This window comes from Coturnix japonica, unplaced genomic scaffold (genome assembly GCF_054131305.1).
Source record: "Coturnix japonica strain WE unplaced genomic scaffold, WE-NBRP24 Scf101, whole genome shotgun sequence".
In the NCBI taxonomy this organism is placed as follows: domain Eukaryota; kingdom Metazoa; phylum Chordata; class Aves; order Galliformes; family Phasianidae; genus Coturnix; species Coturnix japonica.
The window spans coordinates 209,881-235,529 of NW_028189004.1; the positions used below are offsets into that span (position 1 = coordinate 209,881).

At 52.2% G+C, this 25,649-nt stretch overlaps 1 protein-coding gene across 1 annotated transcript in view; it reads left to right on the plus strand.

The window, feature by feature from the left end:
* The window catches only part of LOC107307448 (proto-oncogene vav-like), a 109,691-nt gene that overhangs the window by 32,937 nt on the left and 51,105 nt on the right, over positions 1-25,649 (plus strand). The window contains exons 10-14 of the mRNA XM_085534837.1: positions 6,381-6,539; positions 11,900-12,009; positions 17,787-17,888; positions 21,415-21,503; positions 23,567-23,589. Of these exons, the coding sequence (XP_085390963.1) occupies positions 6,381-6,539; positions 11,900-12,009; positions 17,787-17,888; positions 21,415-21,503; positions 23,567-23,589 (483 nt within the window). The remainder of the gene's footprint in view (positions 1-6,380; positions 6,540-11,899; positions 12,010-17,786; positions 17,889-21,414; positions 21,504-23,566; positions 23,590-25,649) is intronic.

Genomic DNA, 25,649 nt, shown 5'->3' on the forward strand with positions numbered 1-25,649 from the left:
GCCGGTATGAAAGGATATGGGGGGATATGGGGGGTATAGGGCTGCTATGGGGTCAGTGGGGGGATATGGGGGGTATAGGGCCGCTATGGGGGGATATGGGGGGATATAGGGCCGCTATGGGGTCAGTGGGGAGATATAGGGCCGCTATGGGGTCAGTGGGGGGATATAGGCCGGTATGGGGTCAGTGGGGAGATATAGGGCCGCTATAGGGGGATATGGGGGGTATAGGGCCGGTATGGGGGGATATGGGGGATATAGGGCCTCTATGGGGGGATATGGGGGGTATAGGGCCGGTATGGGGGGATATGGGGGGATATGGGGCCGCTATGGGGGGGATATGGGGGGATATAGGGCCGCTATTGGGGGATATGGGCGGATATAGGGCCGCTATGGGGTCAGTGGGGGGATATAGGGCCGCTATGGGGGGATATGGGGGGATATAGGGCCGCTATGGGGGGATATGGGGGATATAGGGCTGCTATGGGGGGATATGGGGGGATATAGGGCCGCTATGGGGTCAGTGGGGGGATATAGGGCCGCTATGGGGTCAGTGGGGAGATATAGGGCCGCTATGGGGGGATATGGGGGATATAGGGCCGCTATGGGGGGATATGGGGAATATAGGGCTGCTATGGGGGGATATGGGGGATATAGGGCCGCTATGGGGTGATATGGGGGATATAGGGTCGCTATGGGGGGATATGGGGGATATAGGGCCACTATGGGGGATATGGGGGGATATAGGGCCGCTATGGGGGGATATGGGGGGATATAGGGCCGCTGTGGGGGGGATATGGGGATATAGGGCCGCTATGGGGGGATATGGGGGATATAGGGCCGCTATGGGGGGATATGGGGGGATATAGGGCCGCTATGGGGGGATATGGGGGATATAGGGCCGCTATGGGGGGATATGGGGGATATAGGGCCGCTATGGGGGGATATGGGGGATATAGGGCCGCTATGGGGGGATATGGGGGGTATAGGGCCGCTATGGGGGGATATGGGGGGTATAGGGCCGCTATGGGGTCAGTGGGGGGATATAGGGCCGCTATGGGGGGATATGGGGGATATAGGGCTGCTATGGGGTCAGTGGGGGGATATAGGGCTGCTATGGGGGGATATGGGGGGATATAGGGCTGCTATGGGGTCAGTGGGGAGATATAGGGCCGGTATGGGGTCAGTGGGGGGATATGGGGCCGCTATGGGGGGATATGGGGGGATATAGGGCCGCTATGGGGGGATATGGGGGGATATGGGGCCGCTATGGGGGGATATGGGGGATATAGGGCCGGTATGGGGGGATATGGGGGGATATAGGGCTGCTATGGGGGGATATGGGGGGATATGGGGCCGCTATGGGGGGATATGGGGGATATAGGGCCGCTATGGGGGGATATGGGGGATATAGGGCCGCTATGGGGGGATACGGGGGATATAGGGCCGCTATGGGGGGATATGGGGGATATAGGGCTGCTATGGGGGGATATGGGGGGATATAGGGCCGCTATGGGGGGATATGGGGGATATAGGGCCGCTATGGGGGGATATGGGGGATAAAGGGCCGCTATGGGGGGATATGGGGGGATATAGGGCCGCTATGGGGGGATATGGGGGGTATAGGGCCGCTATGGGGTCAGTGGGGGGATATAGGGCCGCTATGGGGGGATATGGGGGATATAGGGCCACTGTGGGGGGATATGGGGGGTATAGGGCCGCTATGGGGGGATATGGGGGGATATAGGGCTGCTATGGGGGGATATGGGGGGATATAGGGCCGCTATGGGGGGATATGGGGCATATAGGGCCGCTATGGGGTCAGTGGGGGGATATAGAGCCGCTATGGGGGGATATGGGGGGGTGTAGGGCCGCTATGGGGTCAGTGGGGGGATATAGGGCCGCTATGGGGGGATATGGGGGATATAGGGCCGCTATGGGGGGATATGGGGGATATAGGGCCGCTATGGGGTCAGTGTGGGGATATAGGGCCGCTATGGGGTCAGTGGGGGGATATAGGGCCGCTATGGGGTCAGTGGGGGGATATAGGGCCGCTATGGGGTCAGTGGGGGGATATAGGGCTGCTATGGGGTCAGTGGGGAGATATAGGGCCGCTATGGGGGGATATGGGGGGATATAGGGCCAATATGGGGGGATATGGTGGATATAGGGCTGCTATGGGGGGATATGGGGGGATATAGGGCCGCTATGGGGGGATATGGGGGGATATGGGGCCGCTATGGGGGGATATGGGGGATATAGGGCCACTATGGGGGGATACGGGGGATATAGGGCCGCTATGGGGGGATATGGGGGATATAGGGCCGCTATGGGGGGATATGGGGGATATAGGGCCGCTATGGGGGGATATGGGGGATATAGGGCCACTATGGGGTCAGTGGGGGGATATAGGGCTGCTATGGGGGGATATGGGGGATATAGGGCCAATATGCGGGGATATGGGGGATATAGGGCTGCTATGGGGGGATATGGGGGGATATAGGGCCGCTATGGGGGGATATGGGGGATATAGGGCCACTATGGGGTCAGTGGGGGGATATAGGGCCGCTATGGGGGGATATGGGGGATATAGGGCTGCTATGGGGGGCTATGGGGGGTATAGGGCCGCTATGGGGGGATATGGGGGGATATAGAGCTGCTATGGGGTCAGTGGGGGGATATAGGGCCGCTATGGGGTCAGTGGGGGGATATAGGGCCGCTATGGGGTCAGTGGGGGGATATAGGGCCAGTATGGGGTCAGTGGGGGGATATAGGGCCGCTATGGGGTCAGTGGGGGGATATAGGGCCGCTATGGGGGGATATGGGGGATATAGGGCCACTATGGGGTCAGTGGGGGGATATGGGGCCGCTATGGGGTCAGTGGGGAGATATAGGGCCGGTATGGGGTCAGTGGGGGGATATAGGGCCTCTATGGGGTCAGTGGGGGCATAATGGGGTCAATAGGGGGATATATGGGGTCAATGGGGGGATATAGGGCCGGTATGGGGTCAGTGGGGGGATATGGGGTCAGTGGGGGGATATAGGGCCGGTATGGGGTCAGTGGGGAGATATTGGGCCGCTATGGGGGGGTATGGGGGATATAGGGCCGCTATGGGGGGATATGGGGGATATAGGGCTGCTATGGGGGGATATGGGGGATATAGGGCTGCTATGGGGGGATATGGGGGATATAGGGCTGCTATGGGGGGATATGGGGGATATAGGGCCGCTATGGGGGGATATGGGGGATATGGGGCCGCTATGGGGGGATATGGGGGGATATAGGGCTGCTATGGGGGGATATGGGGGATATAGGGCTGCTATGGGGGGATATGGGGGGTATAGGGCCGCTATGGGGTCAGTGGGGAGATATAGGGCCGGTATGGGGTCAGTGGGGGGATATAGGGCCGCTATGGGGGGATATGGGGGATATAGGGCTGCTATGGGGGGATATGGGGGATATAGGGCTGCTATGGGGGGATATGGGGGATATAGGGCTGCTATGGGGGGATATGGGGGATATAGGGCTGCTATGGGGTCAGTGGGGAGATATAGGGCCGGTATGGGGTCAGTGGGGGGATATAGGGCCGCTATGGGGGGATATGGGGGATATAGGGCCGCTGTGGGGGGATATGGGGGATATAGGGCTGCTATGGGGGGATATGGGGGGTATAGGGCCGGTATGGGGGGATATGGGGGGTATAGGGCTGCTATGGGGTCAGTGGGGAGATATAGGGCCAGTATGGGGTCAGTGGGGGGATATAGGGCCGGTATGGGGTCAGTGGGGGGATATAGGGCCAATATGGGGGGATATGGGGGGTATAGGGCTGCTATGGGGTCAGTGGGGAGATATAGGGCCGGTATGGGGTCAATGGGGAGATATAGGGCCGCTATGGGGTCAGTGGGGGGATATAGGGCCAATATGGGGGGATATGGGGGGATATAGGGCCGCTATGGGGTCAGTGGGGGGATATAGGGCCGCTATGGGGTCAATGGGGAGATATAGGGCCGCTATGGGATCAGTGGGGACATTATGGGGTCAATAGGGACAATATGGGGTCAGTGGGGACTATATGGGGTCAATGGGGGGATATAGGGCCAGTATGGGGTCAATGGGGTCAATGGGGACTATATGGGGTCAATAGGGACTATATGGGGTCAGTGGGGGCTATATGGGGTCAGTGGGGACATAATGGGGTCAGTGGGGGGATAATGGGGTCAGTGGGGACTATATGGGGTCAGTGGGGGCTATATGGGGTCAGTGGGGACAATAGGGGGTCAATGGGGACTATATGGGGTCAATGGGGAGATATAGGGCCGGTATGGGGTCAGTGGGGAGATATAGGGCCGCTATGGGGTCAGTGGGGACTATATGGGGGATATAGGGGCTATAGGGTGGTACAGGAGGGATATGGGGGGCTATGGGGCGGGATATGGGGGGATATGGGGGGTATGGGGGGATATGGGGGGATACAGGGGGAATATGGGGGCTATAGGGGGGGATATGGGGGGATTATAGGGGCTATAAAGGGGTACAGGGGGGATATGGGGGATATGGGGGGATATGGGGGGGCTATGGGGGTATAGGGGGGATATGGGGGAATATGGGGGGATATGGGGGACTATAGGGGGTATGGGGGAGGTATGGGGACAATATGGGTCCATGTGTGGGTCCCCCCGCCCCATAGATACGGGTTCCTGCTGGACCAGGCCTTGAGACTATAGGGGGATCTATGGGGCCATCTATGGGTCCATCTATGGGTCCATCTCTGGGTCCCTCTATGGGTCCATATATGGGTCCATCTATGGGTCCATCTCTGGGTCCCTCTATGGGTCCATCTATGGGTCCCATATGGATCCCATATAGGTCCATCTATGGGTCCATCTATGGGGCACCCATGGGTCCATCAATGGGTCTATCTATGGGGTCCATATGGGTCCATCTATGGGGTCCATATGGGTCCATCTATGGGTCCATCTATGGGTCCATATGGGTCCATCTATGGGTCCATCAATGGATCCATCTATGGGTCCATGTATGGGGCCCATATGGGTCCATCTATGGGTCCCATATGGGTCGATCTATGGGGCACCCATGGGTCCATATGAGTCCATCTATGGGTCCATCAATGGGGCCCATATGGGTCCATCTATGGGTCCCATATGGATCCCATATGGGTCCATTTATGGGTCTATCTGTGGGTCCATCTATGGGGTCCATATGGGTCGATCTATGGGTCCATCTATGGGTCCATATGGGTCGATCTATGGGTCCATCTATGGGTCCATATGGGTCGATCTATGGGTCCATCTATGGGTCCATATGGGTCCATCTATGGGTCCATCTATGGGGCCCATATGGGTCCATCTATGGGGAACCCATGGATCCATCTATGGGTCCATCTATGGGTCCCATATGGATCCCATATAGGTCCATCTATGGGTCCATCTATGGGACACCCATGGGTCCATCAATGGGTCTATCTATGGGGTCCATATGGGTCCATCTATGGGTCCATATGGGTCGATCTATGGGTCCATCAATGGGGCCCATATGGGTCGATCTGTGGGTCCCATGGGTCCATCTATGGGACCTATATGGGTCAATCTATGGGTCCATCTATGGGGCCCATATGGGTCCATCTATGGGTCCATCAATGGGGCCCATATGGGTCGATCTATGGGGCACCCATATGTCCCATATGGGTCCATCTATGGGTCCCATATGGATCCATCTATGGGTCCATCTATGGGTCCATCAATGGGGCCCATATGGGTCCATCTATGGGTCCATCTATGGGTCCCATATGGGTCGATCTATGGGGCACCCATGGGTCCATATGAATCCATCTATGGGTCCATCTATGGGTCCCATATGGATCCCATATGGGTCCATTTATGGGTCCATCTATGGGTCCATCTATGGGGTCCATATGGGTCCATCTATGGGTCCATCTATGGGTCCATCTATGGGTCCATCTATGGGTCCATCAATGAGTCCATCTATGGGTCCATCTATGGGTCCCATATGGATCCCATATAGGTCCATCTATGGGTCCCATATGGATCCCATATAGGTCCATCTATGGGTCCATCTATGGGGCACCCATGGGTCCATCAATGGGTCTATCTATGGGGTCCATATGGGTCCATCTATGGGTCCATCTATGGGTCCATCTATGGGGCCCATATTGGTCCATCTATGGGTCCATCTATTGGTCCATCTATGGGTCCATCTATGGGGCCCATATGGGTCCATCTATAGGTCCACCCATAGGTCCATCTATGGGGCCATCAATGGGGCCCATATGGGTCCATCTATGGGTCCATCTATGGGGTCCATATGGGTCCATCTATGGGTCCCATGGGTCGATCTATGGGTCCATGTGTGGGTCCCCCCGCCCCATAGATACGGGTTCCTGCTGGACCAGGCCCTGATCATCTGTAAGCGCCGCGGGGACAATTACGAGACCAAGGACGTGGTGGAACTTCAGCACCACCAGGTGCGGGACAGCGACAGCGGAGCCAAGGACGGAAAGAAGGTCCCACATCCAACCCCATAGAGACCGACCCCATAGAGACCGACCCCATAACCTGCCCCATAACCTGCCCCATAACCTGCCCCATAACCACCCCTATAACCCCATAGAGACCCCATCCCATAACCTGCCCCATAACCTGCCCCATAACCTGCCCTATAACCTGCCCCATAACCACCCCTATAACCCCATATTAACCCCATAACCTGCCCCATAACCTGCCCCATAACCTGCCCCATAACCCCATAACCTGCCCCATAACCTGCCCCATAACCTGCCCCATAACCACCCCTATAACCCCATAGAGACCCCATTCCATAACCTGCCCCATAACCTGCCCCATAACCTGCCCTATAACCCCATAACCCCATAACCCCATAGAGACCCGACCCTATAACCTGCCCCATAACCTGCCCTATAACCCCATAGAGACCCCACCCTATAACCTGCCCCAGAACCTGCCCCATAACCTGCCCCATAACCTGCCCCATAACCACCCCTATAACCCCATAGAGACCCCACCCCATAACCTGCCCCATAACCTGCCCCATAACCTGCCCCATAACCACCCCTATAACCCCATAACCTGCCCCATAACCTGCCCCATAACCCCATAGAGACCGACCCTATAACCTGCCCCATAACCTGCCCCATAACCTGCCCCATAACCTGCCCCATAACCCCATAGAGACCGACCCTATAACCTGCCCCATAACCTGCCCCATAACCCCATAGAGACCGACCCTATAACCTGCCCCATAACCTGCCCCATAACCTGCCCCATAACCTGCCCCATAACCTGCCCCATAACCCCATAGAGACCGACCCTATAACCTGCCCCATAACCTGCCCCATAACCTGCCCCATAACCTGCCCCATAACCACCCCTATAACCCCATAACCTGCCCCATAACCTGCCCCATAACCTGCCCCATAACCACCCCTATAACCCCATAACCTGCCCTATAACCCCATAACCTGCCCCATAACCACCCCTATAACCCCATATTGAACCCCATAACCCCATAACCTGCCCTATAACCCTATAACCCCAAAACCCCATAGAGAACCCCACCCTATAACCCTATAACCCCATAACCACCCCTATAACCCCATAGAGACCCGACCCTATAACCCCATAAACCCATAACCTGCCCCATAACCTGCCCCATAACCACCCCTATAACCCCATAACCTACCCTATAACCCCATAACCTGCCCTATAACCCCATAACCTGCCCTATAACCCCCACCCCATAACCCCATATCCCACCCCATAGTGGTCCCATACCCTGGTGCTGGTTCCCAATGGCGGCCTGCCGGGCTACGAGCTGCACTTCAAGACCCCATAACCCCATAACCTGCCCTATAACCCCATAACCCCATATCCACCCTATAACCCCATAACCCCATAACCCCATATCCACCCCATAACCCCATAACCCCATAACCCCATAACCCCATAACCCCATATAACCCCATATCCACCCCATAACCCCATAACCCCATATAACCCCATAACCCCATATCCCCATAACCCCATAACCCCATAACCCCATAACCCCATAACCCCATAACTCCATATCCACCCCATAACCCCATAACCCCATAACCCCATAACCCCATAACCCCATAACCCCATATAACCCCATAACCCCATAACCCCATAACCCCATAACCCCATATAACCCCATAACCCCATATAACCCCATATCCACCCCATAACCCCATAACCCCATATCTACCCCATAACCCCATAACCCCATATCCACCCCATAACCCCATATAACCCCATATCCACCCCATAACCCCATAACCCCATATCCACCCCATAACCCCATATCCACCCCATAACCCCATAACCCCATATCCACCCCATAACCCCATAACCCCATAACTCCATATCCACCCCATAACCCCATAACCCCATAACCCCATAACCCCATAACCCCATAACCCCATATAACCCCATAACCCCATAACCCCATAACCCCATAACCCCATATAACCCCATAACCCCATATAACCCCATATCCACCCCATAACCCCATAACCCCATATCTACCCCATAACCCCATAACCCCATATCCACCCCATAACCCCATATAACCCCATATCCACCCCATAACCCCATAACCCCATATCCACCCCATAACCCCATATCCACCCCATAACCCCATAACCCCATATCCACCCCATAACCCCATAACCCCATAACCCCATATCCACCCCATAACCCCATAACCCCATAACCCCATATAACCCCATAACCCCATAACCCCATAACCCCATAACCCCATATAACCCCATATCCACCCCATAACCCCATAACCTCATATCCACCCCATAACCCCATAACCCCATAACCCCATAACCCCATAACCCCATAACCCCATAACCCCATAACCCCATATCCACCCCATAACCCCATAACCCCATAACCCCATAACCCCATAACCCCATAACCCCATATCCACCCCATAACCCCATAACCCCATATCCACCCCATAACCCCATAACCCCATAACCCCATAACCCCATAACCCCATAACCTGCCCTATAACCCCATAACCCCATAGAGACCCGACCCTATAACCCCATATTAACCCCATAACCTGCCCCATAACCCCATAGAGACCCCACCCCATAACCCTATAACCCCATAGAGACCCGACCCTATAACCCCATAACCCCATAACCTGCCCTATAACCCCATAACCCCATAGAGAACCCCACCCCATAACCTGCCCTATAACCCCATAGAGAACCCCACCCCATAACCCCATAACCCCATAACCACCCCTATTACACCCCATAGCGGACCCCCACCCCATAACCTGCCCTATAACCTGCCCTATAACCCCATAGAGAACCCCACCCCATAACCACCCCTATAACCCCATAGAGAACCCCACCCTATAACCTGCCCTATAACCCCATAACCTGCCCTATAACCCCATAGAGAACCCCACCCTATAACCTGCCCTATAACCCCATAACCCCATAACCTGCCCTATAACCCCATAACCCCATAACCCCATATTAACCCCATAATCACATATCCACCCCATAACCCCATATTAACCCCATAACCCCATATCCACCCCATAACCCCATAACCCCATAACCCCATAACCCCATAACCCCATAACCCCATATAACCCCATAACCCCATAACCCCATAACCCCATAACCCCATATCCACCCCATAACCCCATAACCCCATAACCCCATAACCCCATAACCCCATAACCCCATATCCCCATATCCACCCCATAACCCCATAACCCCATATTAACCCCATAACCCCATATCCACCCCATAACCCCATATTAACCCCATAACCCCATATCCACCCCATAACCCCATAACCCCATAACCCCATAACCCCATAACCCCATAACCCCATATAACCCCATAACCCCATAACCCCATAACCCCATAACCCCATATCCACCCCATAACCCCATAACCCCATAACCCCATAACCCCATAACCCCAAATAACCCCATAACCCCATAACCCCATAACCCCATATAACCCCATAACCCCATAACCCCATAACCCCATAACCCCATATCCACCCCATAACCCCATAACCCCATAACCCCATATCCACCCCATAACCCCATAACCCCATATTAACCCCATAACCCCATATCCACCCCATAACCCCATAACCCCATAACCCCATAACCCCATAACCCCATAACCCCATATAACCCCATAACCCCATAACCCCATAACCCCATAACCCCATATCCACCCCATAACCCCATAACCCCATAACCCCATTACCCCATAACCCCATAACCCCATAACCCCATAACCCCATAACCCCATAACCCCATAACCCCATAACCCCATATAACCCCATAACCCCATAACCCCATAACCCCATAACCCCATAACCCCATAACCCCATATCCACCCCATAACCCCATAACCCCATAACCCCATAACCCCATAACCCCATATCCACCCCATAACCCCATAACCCCATAACCCCATAACCCCATAACCCCAAATAACCCCATAACCCCATAACCCCATAACCCCATATAACCCCATAACCCCATAACCCCATAACCCCATAACCCCATATCCACCCCATAACCCCATAACCCCATAACCCCATAACCCCATAACCCCATATCCACCCCATAACCCCATAACCCCATATCCCCATAACCCCATATCCACCCCTATAACCCCATAACCCATAACCCCATAACGCCATAACCCCATATCCACCCCATACCCCATAACCCCATAACCCCATATCCACCCCATAACCCCATAACCCCATAACCCCATAACCCCATAACCCCATAACCCCATAACCCCATAACCCCATTACCCCATAACCCCATAACCCCATAACCCCATATCCACCCCATAACCCCATAACCCCATAACCCCATAACCCCATAACCCCATATAACCCCATAACCCCATTACCCCATAACCCCATAACCCCATAACCCCATATCCACCCCATAACCCCATAACCCCATATAACCCCATAACCCCATAACCCCATAACCCCATAACCCCATATCCACCCCATAACCCCATATCCACCCCATAACCCCATAACCCCATAACCCCATAACCCCATAACCCCATATCCACCCCATAACCCCATAACCCCATAACCCCATAACCCCATAACCCCAAATAACCCCATAACCCCATAACCCCATAACCCCATATAACCCCATAACCCCATAACCCCATAACCCCATAACCCCATATCCACCCCATAACCCCATATCCACCCCATAACCCCATAACCCCATAACCCCATAACCCCATATCCACCCCATATAACCCCATAACCCCATATCCCCATAACCCCATAACCCCATATCCACCCCTATAACCCCATAACCCATAACCCCATAACGCCATAACCCCATATCCACCCCATAACCCCATAACCCCATAACCCCATAACCCCATAACCCCATATCCACCCCATAACCCCATAACCCCATAACCCCATAACCCCATAACCCCATAACCCCATAACCCCATATCCACCCCATAACCCCTATAACCCCATAACCCATAACCCCATAACCCCATAACCCCATATCCACCCCATAACCCCATAACCCCATAACCCCATAACCCCATAACCCCCATAACCCCATAACCCCATAACCCCCATAACCCCATAACCCCATAACCCCATATAACCCCATAACCCCATAACCCCATAACCCCATAACCCCATATAACCCCATAACCCCATAACCCCCATAACCCCATAACCCCATAACCCCATATAACCCCATAACCCCATAACCCCATAACCCCATAACCCCATAACCCCATAACCCCATATAACCCCATAGTGGTCCCATACCCTGGTGCTGGTTCCCAATGGCGGCCTGCCGGGCTACGAGCTGCACTTCAAGACCCGCGACATCAAGAACAAATGGCTGGAGCAGTTTGAGATGGCGCTGTATGGAAACCCCATAGATCTTATGGGGTTATGGGGTTATGGGATCTATGGGGTTATGGGGTTATGGGGTTATGGGGTTATGGGGTTATGGGGTTTATAGGGTGTATGGGGTCTATGGGGTTTATAGGGGATATGGGGTTATGGGGTTATGGGGTTATGGGGTGGATATGGGGTTATGGGGTTATGGGGTTATGGGGTTATGGGGTATGGGGTTATGGGGTTATGGGGTTATGGGGTTATGGGGTCTATGGGGTTATGGGGTTATGGGGTTATGGGGTTATGGGGTCTATGGGGTTATGGGGTTATGGGGTTATGGGGTCTATGGGGTGGATATGGGGTTATGGGGTTTATAGGGGTTATGGGGTTATGGGGTGGATATGGGGTTATGGGGTTATGGGGTTTATAGGGTGTATGGGGTTATGGGGTATATGGGGTCTATGGGGTCTGTGGGGTCTGTGGGGTCTGTGGGGTCTATGGGGGCTATGGGGTATATGGGGTATATGGGGGCTATGGGGACTATGGGGTATATGGGGTTTATAGGGGATATGGGGTTATGGGGTATATGGGGTCTATGGGGTCTATGGGGTATATGGGGTCTATGGGGTCTGTGGGGTCTATGGGATCTATGGGGTCTATGGGGTCTATGGGGTCTATGGGGTCTGTGGAGTCTATGGGGTCTATGGGGTATAAGGGGTTTGGGAGACCCTATATGGGGGCTATGGGGTCTATGGGGTCTGTGGGGTCTGTGGGGTCTATGGGGTCTGTGGGGTCTGTGGGGTCTATGGGGTATATGGGGTCTATGGGGTCTATGGGGTCTATGGGGTATATGGGGTATATGGGGTCTATGGGGTCTATGGGGTATATGGGGTATATGGGGTCTATGGGGGCTATGGGGACTATGGGGTATATGGGGTATATGGGGTCTATGGGGTCTATGGGGTCTGTGGGGTCTATGGGGTCTATGGGGGCTATGGGGTCTATGGGGTCTATGGGGTCTATGGGGGCTATGGGGTATATGGGGTCTATGGGGGCTATGGGGACTATGGGGTATATGTGGTTTATAGGGGATATGGGGTTATGGGGTATATGGGGTCTATGGGGTCTATGGGGTCTATGGGGTCTATGGGGTCTATGGGGGCTATGGGGTCTATGGGGGTCTATGGGGTCTATGGGGTCTATGGGGTATATGGGGTGTATGGGGTCTGTGGTGTTTGGGTGACCCTATATGGGGGCTATGGGGTCTATGGGGTCTGTGGAGTCTATGGGGTCTATGGGGTCTATGGGGTTTGAGTGACCCTATATGGGGGCTATGGGAGCTATGGGGTCTATGGGGGCTATGGGAGCTATGGGGTCTATGGGGTCTGTGGGGTCTATGGGGTCTGTGGGGTCTGTAGGGTCTATGGGGGCTATGGGGGCTATGGGGGTATATGGGGTCTATGGGGTCTATGGGGTTGGATGTGGCTGGAGCAGTTTGAGATGGCGCTGTAGGGAAACCCCATAGATCTTATGGGGTTATGGGATCTATGGGGTATATGGGGTGGATATGGGGTTATGGGGTTATGGGGTGGATATGGGGTTATGGGGTTATGGGGTTATATAGGGTTATGGGGTTATGGGGTGGATATCGGGTTATGGGGTTATGGGGTGGATATGGGGTTATGGGGTTATGGGGTTATATAGGGTTATGGGGTTATGGGGTGGATATGGGGTTATGGGGTTATGGGGTGGATATGGGGTTATGGGGTTATGGGGTTATAGGGTTATGGGGTTATGGGGTTATGGGGTTATGGGGTATATGAGGTTATGGGGTTATGGGGTTATGGGGTTATGGGGTTATGGGGTTATGGGGTTATGGGGTGGATATGGGGTTATGGGGTTATGGGGTTATGGGGTTATAGGGTTATAGGGTTAATATGGGGTTATGGGGTTATGGGGTTATGGGGTTATGGGGTTTTATGGGGTTATGGGGTTATGGGGTTATGGGGTTTTATGGGGTTATGGGGTTATGGGGTTATGGGGTGGATATGGGGTTATGGGGTTATGGGGTTTATAGGGGATATGGGGTTATGGGGTATATGGGGTATATGGGGTTATGGGGTTATGGGGTTATGGGGTTATGGGGTGGATATGGGGTTATGGGGTTATGGGGTGGATATGGGGTTATGGGGTGGATATGGGGTTATGGGGTTTATAGGGGATATGGGGTTATGGGGTTATGGGGTTATGGGGTTTATAGGGTGTATGGGGTTATGGGGTTATGGGGTTATGGGGTTATGGGGTTATATGGGGTTATGGGGTTATGGGGTTATGGGGTTATGGGGTTATGGGGTTTTATGGGGTTATGGGGTTATGGGGTTATGGGGTTTTATGGGGTTATGGGGTTATGGGGTTATGGGGTTATGGGGTTTTATGGGGTTATGGGGTTATGGGGTTATGGGGTTATGGGGTTATGGGGTGGATATGGGGTTATGGGGTTATGGGGTTTATAGGGGATATGGGGTTATGGGGTTATGGGGTATATGGGGTTATGGGGTTATGGGGTTATGGGGTTATGGGGTGGATATGGGGTTATGGGGTTATGGGGTGGATATGGGGTTATGGGGTGGATATGGGGTTATGGGGTTTATAGGGGATATGGGGTTATGGGTTTATGGGGTTATGGGGTTTATAGGGGATATGGGGTTATGGGGTTATGGGGTATATGGGGTTATGGGGTTATGGGGTTATGGGGTGGATATGGGGTTATGGGGTGGGTATGGGGTTATGGGGTGGGTATGGGGTTATGGGGTTGTGGGGTGGATATGGGGTTATGGGGTGGATATGGGGTTATGGGGTGGGTATGGGGTTATGGGGTGGGTATGGGGTTATGGGGTTGTGGGGTGAATATGGGGTTATGGGGTGGATATGGGGTTATGGGGTGGATATGGGGTTATGGGGTGGGTATGGGGTTATGGGGTGGATATGGGGTTATGGGGTTGTGGGGTGGATATGGGGTTATGGGGTTGTGGGGTGAATATGGGGTTATGGGGTTGTGGGGTGAATATGGGGTTATGGGGTGGATATGGGGTTATGGGGTGGATATGGGGTTATGGGGTTGTGGGGTCTATGGGGGCTATGGGGTCTATGGGGGTCTATGGGGTCTATGGGGTATATGGGGTCTATGGGGTTTATAGGGTATATGGGGTATATGGGGTATATGGGGTATATGGGGGCTAAGGGGTATATGGGGGCTATGGGGCTGATGGGGTCTATGGGGGTATGGGGTCTATGGGGTATAAGGGGTTTGGGTGACCCTATATGGGGGCTATGGGGTCTATGGGGTCTATGGGGTATATGGGGGCTATGGGGTCTATGGGGTCTGTGGGGTATGTGGGGTCTATGGGATCTATGGGGTCTATGGGGTCTATGGGGTCTATGGGGGCTATGGGGACTATGGGGTCTATGGGGTCTATGGGGTTTTATTATGGGCTCTATGGGTTCTATGGGTTCTATGGGGTCTGTGGGGTCTATGGGGTCTATGGGATCTATGGGGTCTATGGGGTCTATGGGGTCTATGGGGGCTATGGGGACTATGGGGTCTATGGGGTCTATGGGGTTTTATTATGGGCTCTATGGGTTCTATGGGTTCTATGGGTTCTATGGGGTCTATGGGGTTATTATGGGGCTCTATGGGTTCTATGGGTTCTATGGGGTTATTATGGGGTTTTATTATGGGCTCTATGGGCTCTATGGGTTCTATGGGTTCTATGGGCTCTATGGGGTCTATGGGGTTTTATTATGGGCTCTATGGGGTGTGTGTGCTCTATGGGTTCTATGGGCTTTATGGGGTCTATGGGCTCTATAGGGTTCTATGGGGTTATTATGGGCTCTATAGGGCTCTATGGGTTCTATGTTGTCTATGGGTGTGTGTGCTCTATGGGTTCTATGGGCTCTATGGGCTCTATGGGGTTATTATGGGGCCTATAGGGTTTTATTATGGGCTCTATGGTGTGTGTGCTCTATGTGTTCTATGGGCTCTATGGGGTCGTTATGGGGCCTATAGGGTTCTATGGGCTCTATGGGGTTATTATGGGCTCTATAGGGTTCTATGGGCTCTATGGGGTTATTATGGGGTTATTATGGGGTTATTATGGTGTCTATGGGGTTTTATTATGGGCTCTATGGTGTGTGTGCTCTATGTGTTCTATGGGCTCTATGGGGTTATTATGGGGTTATTATGGGGTTATTATGGTGTCTATGGGGTTTTATTATGGGCTCTATGGGGTCTATGGGGTCTATGGGGTCTATGGGGTTTTATTATGGGCTCTATGGGCTCTATGGGTTCTATGGGCTCTATGGGCTCTATGGGGTTATTATGGGGTTATTATGGGCTCTATGGGGTTATTATGGTGTCTATGGGGTTTTATTATGGGCTCTATGGGCTCTATGGGTTCTATGGGGTCTATGGGGTTATTATGGGGTTATTATGGGCTCTATGGTGTCTATGGTGTCTATGGGGTTTTATTATGGGCTCTATGGGCTCTATGGGTTCTATGGGGTCTATGGGCTCTATGGGGTTATTATGGGGTTATTATGGGCTCTATGGGGTTATTATGGTGTCTATGGGGTTTTATTATGGGCTCTATGGGCTCTATGGGTTCTATGGGGTCTATGGGGTTATTATGGGCTCTATAGGGTTCTATGGGCTCTATGGGGTTATTATGGGGTTATTATGGGCTCTATAGGTTTCTATGGGCTCTATGGGGTCTATGGGGTCAGTCTATGGGCTCTATGGGTTCTATGGGTTCTATGGTGTCTATGGGGTCAGTCTATGGACTCTATGGGCTCTATGGGTTCTATGGGCTCTATGGGTTCTATGGGGTCTATGGGGTCTATGGGGTTATTATGGGCTCTATAGGGTTCTATGGGCTCTATGGGGTTATTATGGGGTTATTATGGGGTTATTATGGTGTCTATGGGGTTTTATTATGGGCTCTATGGGGTGTGTGTGCTCTATGTGTTCTATGGGCTCTATGGGGTTATTATGGGGTCTATGGGGTTATCATGGGGTTATCATGGGGTTATCATGGGGTTATCATGGGGTTATTATGGGGTTATTATGGGGTTATCATGGGGTTATTATGGGGCTCTATGGGGTTATTATGGGCTCTATAGGGTTCTATGGGCTCTATGGGGTTATTATGGGGTTTTATTATGGGCTCTATGGGCTCTATGGGGTTATTATGGGCTCTATAGGGCTCTATGGGGTCTATGGTGTCTATGGGGTTTTATTATGGGCTCTATGGGCTCTATGGGTTCTATGGGCTCTATGGGCTCTATGGGGTTATTATGGGGTTATTATGGGCTCTATGGGGTCTATGGTGTCTATGGGGTTTTATTATGGGCTCTATGGGCTCTATGGGTTCTATGGGGTCTATGGGCTCTATGGGGTTATTATGGGGTTATTATGGGCTCTATGGTGTCTATGGTGTCTATGGGGTTTTATTATGGGCTCTATGGGCTCTATGGGTTCTATGGGCTCTATGGGCTCTATGGGGTTATTATGGGGTTATTATGGGGTCATTATGGGCTCTATGGGCTCTATGGGGTTATTATGGGGTTATTATGGGGCTCTATAGGTTCTATGGGCTCTATGGGCTCTATGGGTTCTATGGTGTCTATGGGGTTTTATTATGGGCTCTATGGGGTTATTATGGGGTTATTATGGGGTCATTATGGGCTCTATAGGGCTCTATAGGTTCTATGTTGTCTATGTTGTGTGTGCTGTGTCCCCGCAGCTCCAACGTGTTTCCCGCACACGCTCAGTCTGACGGACACGACTTCGCCATGTGCTCCTTCGAGGAGACCACGACCTGCAGGGCCTGTACAATGCTATTGAGGTGGGGATATAGGGTTATATGGGGTTATATAGGGTTATTATGGGGTCATATAGGGTTATATGGGGTTATATAGGGTTATTATGGGGTTATATGGGGTTATATGGGGTTATATGGGGTTATGGGGTTATATGGGGTTATATGGGGTTATATGGGGTTATATGGGGTTATATAAGGTTATATGGGGTTATATGGGGGATATAGGGGATATATGGGGTTATATGGGGTTATGGGGTTATAGGGGATATAGGGTTATAGGGGATATAGGGTTATTATGGGGTTATAGGGTTATAGGGGACATAGGGTTATTATGGGGTTATAGGGTCATAGGGTTATATGGGATATAGGGTTATTATGGGGTTATAGGGTTATAGGGTTATAGGGGATATAGGGTTATAATGGGGTTATAGGGCCATAGGGTTATATGGGATATAGGGTTATTATGGGGTTATAGGGTTATATAGGGTTATATAGGGAATATGGGGTTATTATGGGGTTATGGGGTTATGGGTTACTGCAGGGCCTGTACCATGTTAATGAGGTGGGGATATATGGGGTTATATGGGGTTATAGGGTTATAGGGTCATATAGGGTTATATAGGGTTATATAGGGTTATAGGGTTATAGGGTTATATAGGGTTATATAGGGTCATATAGGGTTATATAGGGTTATAGGGTTATATATGGTTATATAGGGTTATATAGGGTTATAGGGTCATATAGGGGATATAGGGTCATACAGGGTTATATAGGGTCATATAGGGGATATAGGGTTATTATGGGGTTATAGGGTCGTATAGGGTTATAGGGTTATTATGGGGTTATAGGGTCGTATAGGGTTATTATGGGGTTATTATGGGGTTATTATGGGGTTATAGGGTCATATAGGGTTATAGGGTTATTATGGGGTTATGGGGAAACAATGACCTGCAGGGCCTGTACCATGTTAATGAGGTGGGGATAGGGTTATATGGGGTTATATAGGGGATATAGGGTTATTATGGGGTTATTATGGGGTTATAGGGTTATATGGGGTTATATGGGGTTATATAGGGGATATAGGGTTATAGGGTCATATAGGGTTATTATGGGGTTATGGGGTTATTATGGGGTTATTATGGGGTTATTATGGGGTTATGGGTTACTGCAGGGCCTGTACCATGTTAATGAGGTGGGATATATAGGGTTATATAGGGGATATAGGGTTATATAGGGTTATATAGGGTTATATGGGGTTATAGGGTCATATAGGGTTATTATGGGGTTATGGGGTCATATAGGGTTATACGGTCATATAGGGTTATAGGGTTATTATGGGGTTATTATGGGGTTATGGGGAAGCAACAACCTGCAGGGCCTGTGCCATGTTAATGAGGTAGGGATATAGGGGATATAGGGGATATAGGGTTATATAGGGTTATAGGGTCATATAGGGGATATAGGGTTATAGGGTCATATAGGGTTATATAGGGGATATAGGGTCATATAGGGTTATTATGGGGTTATGGGGTTATAGGGGATATGGGGTATGGGGAAACAATGACCTGCAGGGCCTGTATGATGCTAATGAGGTGGGATATAGGGTCATATAGGGTTATAGGGTTATAGGGGATATAGGGTTATTATGGGGTTATGGGGTTATGGGTTACTGTAGGGCCTGTGCCATGTTAATGAGGTGGGTATAGGGTTATATAGGGGATATAGGGTTATATAGGGTTATAGGGTCATATAGGGGATATAGGGGATATAGGGTTATATAGGGGTTATATAGGGTTATAGGGTCATATAGGGTTATATAGGGTTATAGGGTCATATAGGGTCATATAGGGTTATTATGGGGTTATGGGGTTATAGGGGATATAGGGATATAGGGGATATAAGGTTATATAGGGTTATAGGGTCATATAGGGGATATAGGGGATATAGGGTTATATAGGGGTTATATAGGGTTATAGGGTCATATAGGGTTATATAGGGTTATAGGGTCATATAGGGTCATATAGGGTTATTATGGGGTTATGGGGTTATAGGGGATATAGGGTTATAGGGGATATAGGGTTATAGGGGATATAGGGTATGGGGAAACAACGACCTGCAGGGCCTGTACCATGCTAATGAGCTGGGACATATAGGGGATATAGGGTCATATAGGGGTTATAGGGTCATAGGGTTATAGGGGATATAGGGTTATTATGGGGTTATGGGGTTATGGGTTACTGTAGGGCCTGTACCATGTTAATGAGGTGGGGATATAGGGGATATGGGGTTATAGGGTTATTATGGGGGATATGGGGTTATAGGGTCATATAGGGTTATAGGGTTATTATGGGGTTATGGGGTGTTTATAGGGTTATGGGGAGGTTATGGGGTTATGGGGGTATGGTGTTATGGGATATGGGGAAACAATGACCTGTAGGGCCTGTAACAAGTTAATGAGGTGGGTATATAGGGTTATAGGGTCATATAGGGTTATAGGGGATATAGGGTCATAGGGGATATAGGGTTATAGGGTTATTATGGGGTTATGGGATGTTTATGGGGTTATTATGGAGTTATGGGGTTATGGGGTTATTATGGGGTTATGGGGTTATGGGGTGGTTATGGGGTTATGGGGTGGGGGGATATAGGGGTTATGGGGTTATGAGGGTTATGGGGTTATGGGGTTATTATGGGGTTATGGGGTTATGGGGTTATGGGGTGGGGGGATATAGTGGGTATGGGGTTATGGGGTTATGGGGTGGTAATGGGGTTATGGGGTTATTATGGGGTTATGGGGTTATGGGGTGGTAATGGGGTTATGGGGTTATTATGGGGTTATGGGGTTATGGGGTGGGGGGGTTAAGGGGTCTGGGGGGGGTTGAATGGGTTGCACCATGTACTAATGGTTCTCCTTTGTCCCACCCCCCATCCCATTAACCCCCATACCCCATATCCCATAATCCCATATCCCCATAACCCACCCCATAACCCACCCCATAACCCTATAACCCACCCCATAATCCCATATCCCATAACCCTATAACCCCATAACCCCATACCCCATATCCCATAACCCCATATCCCATATCCCATATCCCATATCCCATAACCCACCCCATAACCCACCCTATAACCCCATAACCCACCCTATAACCCCATAACCCACCCTATAACCCACCCCATAACCCCATAACCTACCCTATAACCCACTCCATAACCCCATAACCCACCCTATAACCCACCCTATAACCCCATAACCCTATAACCCACCCCATAACCCACCCCATAACCCCATAACCCACCCTATAACCTACCCCATAACCCCATAACCCCATAACCCCATAACCCCACATCCCATAACCCCATAACCCCATAACCCCATAACCCCATAACCCCATAACCCCATAACCCCATAACCCCAATAACCCCATAACCCCATAACCCCATAACCCCATAACCCCATAACCCCACATCCCATATCCCATATCCCATATCCCATACCCTATAACCCCATATCCCATATCCTATAACCCCACACCCCGCCCCATAGAGGCACGTTCTATCAGGGCTATCGCTGCTCCCGTTGCCGGGCGCCGGCTCATAAGGAATGTCTGGGCAGGGTGGGCAGCTGTGGGGCCGGTGAGTTATAGGGCCGCTATGGGGCCGATATAGGGCCGCTATGGGGCGGGTATAGGGCCGCTATAGGGCCACTATAGGGCCGGTATAGGGCCGGTATAGGGTCGGTTATAGGGTTATGGGGTGGGTTATGGGGTTATGGGGTGGGTTATGGGGTGGGATATAGGGTTATAGGGTGGGTTATGGGGTGGGTTATAGGGTTATGGGGTGGGATATGGGGTTATAGGGTGGGTTATAGGGTGGGTTATGGGGTGGGTTATGGGGTGGGTTATGGGGTTATAGGGTGGCTTATGGGGATATAGGGTGGGTTATGGGGTTGTGGGGTGGGTTATGGGGTGGATTATGGGGTGGGTTATGGGGTTATGGGGTGGGTTATAGGGTGGGTTATGGGGTTATAGGGTGGGTTATGGGGTTATGGGGTGGGTTATGGGGTTATAGGGTGGGTTATGGGGTTATGGGGTTGGTTATAGTGTGGGGGTTATAGGGGGGGTTATGGGGTAGGTTATGGGGTGGGTTATGGGGTGGGGTTATAGGGGCAGTTATAGGGCCAGTATAGGGCCGCTATAGGGCGGGTATAGGGCCGGTGAGTTATAGGGCCGCTATAGGGCCGCTATAGGGCGGGTATAGGGCCGGTGAGTTATAGGGCCGCTATAGGGCCGCTATAGGGCCGCTATAGGGCCGCTATAGGGCCGGTGAGTTATAGGGCCGCTATAGGGCCGCTATAGGGCGGGTATAGGGCGGGTATAGGGCGGGTATAGGGCCAGTGAGTTATAGGGCCGCTATAGGGCCACTATAGGGCGGGTATAGGGCGGGTATAGGGCCGGTGAGTTATAGGGCCGCTATGGGGCCGCTATAGGGCGGGTATAGGGCGGGTATAGGGCCGGTGAGTTATAGGGCCGTTATAGGGCCGCTATAGGGCCGGTGAGTTATAGGGCCGCTATGGGGCCGCTATAGGGCGGGTATAGGGCGGGTATAGGGCTGGTGAGTTATAGGGCCGGGATAGGACCGCTATAGGGCGGGTATAGGGCCAGTGAGTTATAGGGCTGCTATAGGGCCGCTATAGGGCGGGTATAGGGGAGGTATAGGGTCGGTATAGGGCCGCTATAGGGCCGCTATAGGGCGGGTATAGGGCCGGTGAGTTATAGGGCCGCTATAGGGCCGCTATAGGGCGGGTATAGGGCGGGTATAGGGCCGGTGAGTTATAGGGCCGCTATAGGGCGGGTATAGGGCGGGTATAGGGCTGGTATAGGGCCGGTATAGGGCCGCTATAGGGCGGGTATAGGGCCGGTGAGTTATAGGGCCGGTATGGGGCCGCTATAGGGCGGGTATAGGGCGGGTATAGGGCGGGTATAGGGCCAGTGAGTTATAGGGCCGGTATAGGGCCGCTATAGGGCGGGTATAGGGCCGGTGAGTTATAGGGCCGGTATAGGGCCGCTATAGGGCCGCTATAGGGCCGGTATAGGGCTGGTATAGGGCCGTTATGGGGTCGGTTATGGGGTGGGTTATGGGGTGGGGTTATAGGGGCGGTTATAGGGCCGTTATAGGGGCGGGTATAGGGGCGGGTATAGGGGCGGTATAGGGCCGTTATAGGGCGGGTTATGGGGTGGGTTATGGGGTGGGGATATGGGATATGGGATATGGGATATGGGGTGGGTTATGGGGTGGGGTTATGGGGTTGGTTATGGGGTTAAAAGGGATCTGAGGGGGATATGGGGTGGGTTATGGGGTGGGTTATAGGGTCGGTTATGGGGTGGGGATATGGGGATATGGGATATGGGGTGGGTTATGGGGTTATGGGGTGGGATATGGGGTGGTGTTATAGGGTGGGTTATAGGGTGGGGGTATGGGGTGGGGTTATGGGGTGGGTTATGGGGTGGGGGGGGCAGAAAGGGGGTGTGGGGGGTTGCGGTATGGGATGGGTTATGGGGTGGGATGGAGGTTATGGGGTGGGATGGAGGTTATGGGGTGGGATGGAGGTTATGGGGTGGATGGAGGTTATGGGGTGGATGGAGGTTATGGGGCCAACCCCCCCAGCCCCATAAGTAACATTCCTCTCCCTATATCAGATCCCAGCTCCGGCACCAGGAAGGTAATGGGGTCAATGGGGTTTGGGGTCCCCTTATGGGGTCTCAATGGGGTTTGGGGTCTCAATGGGGTTCTATGGGGTCCCCCTTATGGGGTCTCAATGGGGTTCTATGGGGTCTCACTGTGTTTCTATGGGGCTCCCTTATGGGGTCTCACTGTGGTTCTATGGGGTCTCAGTGGGGTTCTATGGGGTTCCCCTTATGGGGTCTCAATGGGGTTTGGGGTCTTAATGGGGTTTGGGGTCGCCCTTATAGGGTCTCAATGGGGTTCTATGGCGTCCCCCTTTAGGGTCTCAGTGGAGTTTGGGGTCTCAGTGGGGTTTGGGGTCCCCCTTATGGGGTCTCTATGGGGTTTGGGGTCACCCTATGGGACCCCAATGGGGTTTGGGGTCTCAATGGGGTTTGGGGTCACCCTTATGGGGTCTCAATGGGGTTCTATGGGGTCTCAATGGGGTTTTGGGGTCTCAGTGGGGTTTTCTATGGGGTCTCAATGGGGTTTTCTATGGGGTCTCACTGTGGTTCTATGGGGTCTTAATGGGGTTTGGGGTCTCAATGGGGTTTCCTATGGGGTCTCTATGGGGTTTGGGGTCTCAATGGGGTTTTCTATGGGGTCTCTATGGGGTTTGGGGTCTCAATGGGGTTTGGGGTCTCAATGGGGTTTTGGGGTCTCAGTGGGGTTTTCTATGGGGTCTCAATGGGGTTTTGGGGTCTCTATGGGGTTTTCTATGGGGTCTCAATGGGGTTTTGGGGTCTCAATGGGGTTTGGGGTCTCAATGGGGTTCTATGGGGTCTCAATGGGGTTTTGGGGTCTCAATGGGGTTTTCTATGGGGTCTCAATGGGGTTTGGGGTCTCAATGGGGTTTTCTATGGGGTCTCAATGGGGTTTTCTATGGGGTCTCAGTGGGGTTTTCTATGGGGTCTCAATGAGTTTTGGGGTCTCTATGGGGTTTTCTATGGGGTCTCAATGGGGTTTGGGGTCTTAATGGGGTTTTAGGGTCCCCTTTATGGGGTCTCACTGTGGTTCTATGGGGTCTCAATGGGGTTTGGGGTCTCAATGGGGTTTGGGGTCTCAATGGGGTTTGGGGTCTCAATGGGGTTTTCTATGGGGTCTCAATGGGGTTTTCTATGGGGTCTCAGTGGGGTTTTCTATGGGGTCTCAATGAGTTTTGGGGTCTCTATGGGGTTTTCTATGGGGTCTCAATGGGGTTTGGGGTCTTAATGGGGTTTTAGGGTCCCCTTTATGGGGTCTCACTGTGGTTCTATGGGGTCTCAATGGGGTTTGGGGTCTCAATGGGGTTTGGGGTCTCAATGGGGTTTTCTATGGGGTCTCAATGGGGTTTTCTATGGGGTCTCAATGGGGTTTTCTATGGGGTCTCAATGGGGTTTGGGGTCTCAATGGAGTTCTATGGGGTCTCAATGGGGTTTGGGGTCTCAATGGGGTTTGGGGTCTCAATGGGGTTTTCTATGGGGTCTCAATGGGGTTTGGGGTCTCAATGGGTTTCTATGGGGTCTCAATGGGGTTTGGGGTCTCAATGGGGTTTTCTATGGGGTCTCAATGGGGTTTTCTTAGGGGTCTCAATGGGGTTTAGGGTCTCAATGGGGTTTGGGGTCTCAATGGGGTTTGGGGTCTCAATGGGGTTTTCTATGGGGTCTCAATGGGGTTTGGGGTCTCAATGGGCTTTTCTATGGGGTCTCAATGGGGTTTTCTATGGGGTCTCAATGGGGTTTGGGGTCTCAATGGGGTTTAGGGTCTCAATGGGGTTTGGGGTCTCAATGGGGTTTGGGGTCTCAATGGGGTTTTCTATGGGGTCTCAATGGGCTTTTCTATGGGGTCTCAATGGGGTTTTGGGGTCTCAATGGGGTTTGGGGTCTCAATGGGGTTTTCTATGGGGTCTCTATGGGGTTTTCTATGGGGTCTCAATGGGGTTTGGGGTCTCAATGGGGTTTTCTATGGGGTCTCTATGGGGTTTTCTATGGGGTCTCTATGGGGTTTGGGGTCTCAATGGGGTTTGGAGTCTCAATGGGGTTTTCTATGGGGTCTCAATGGGGTATTTGGGGTCTCAAT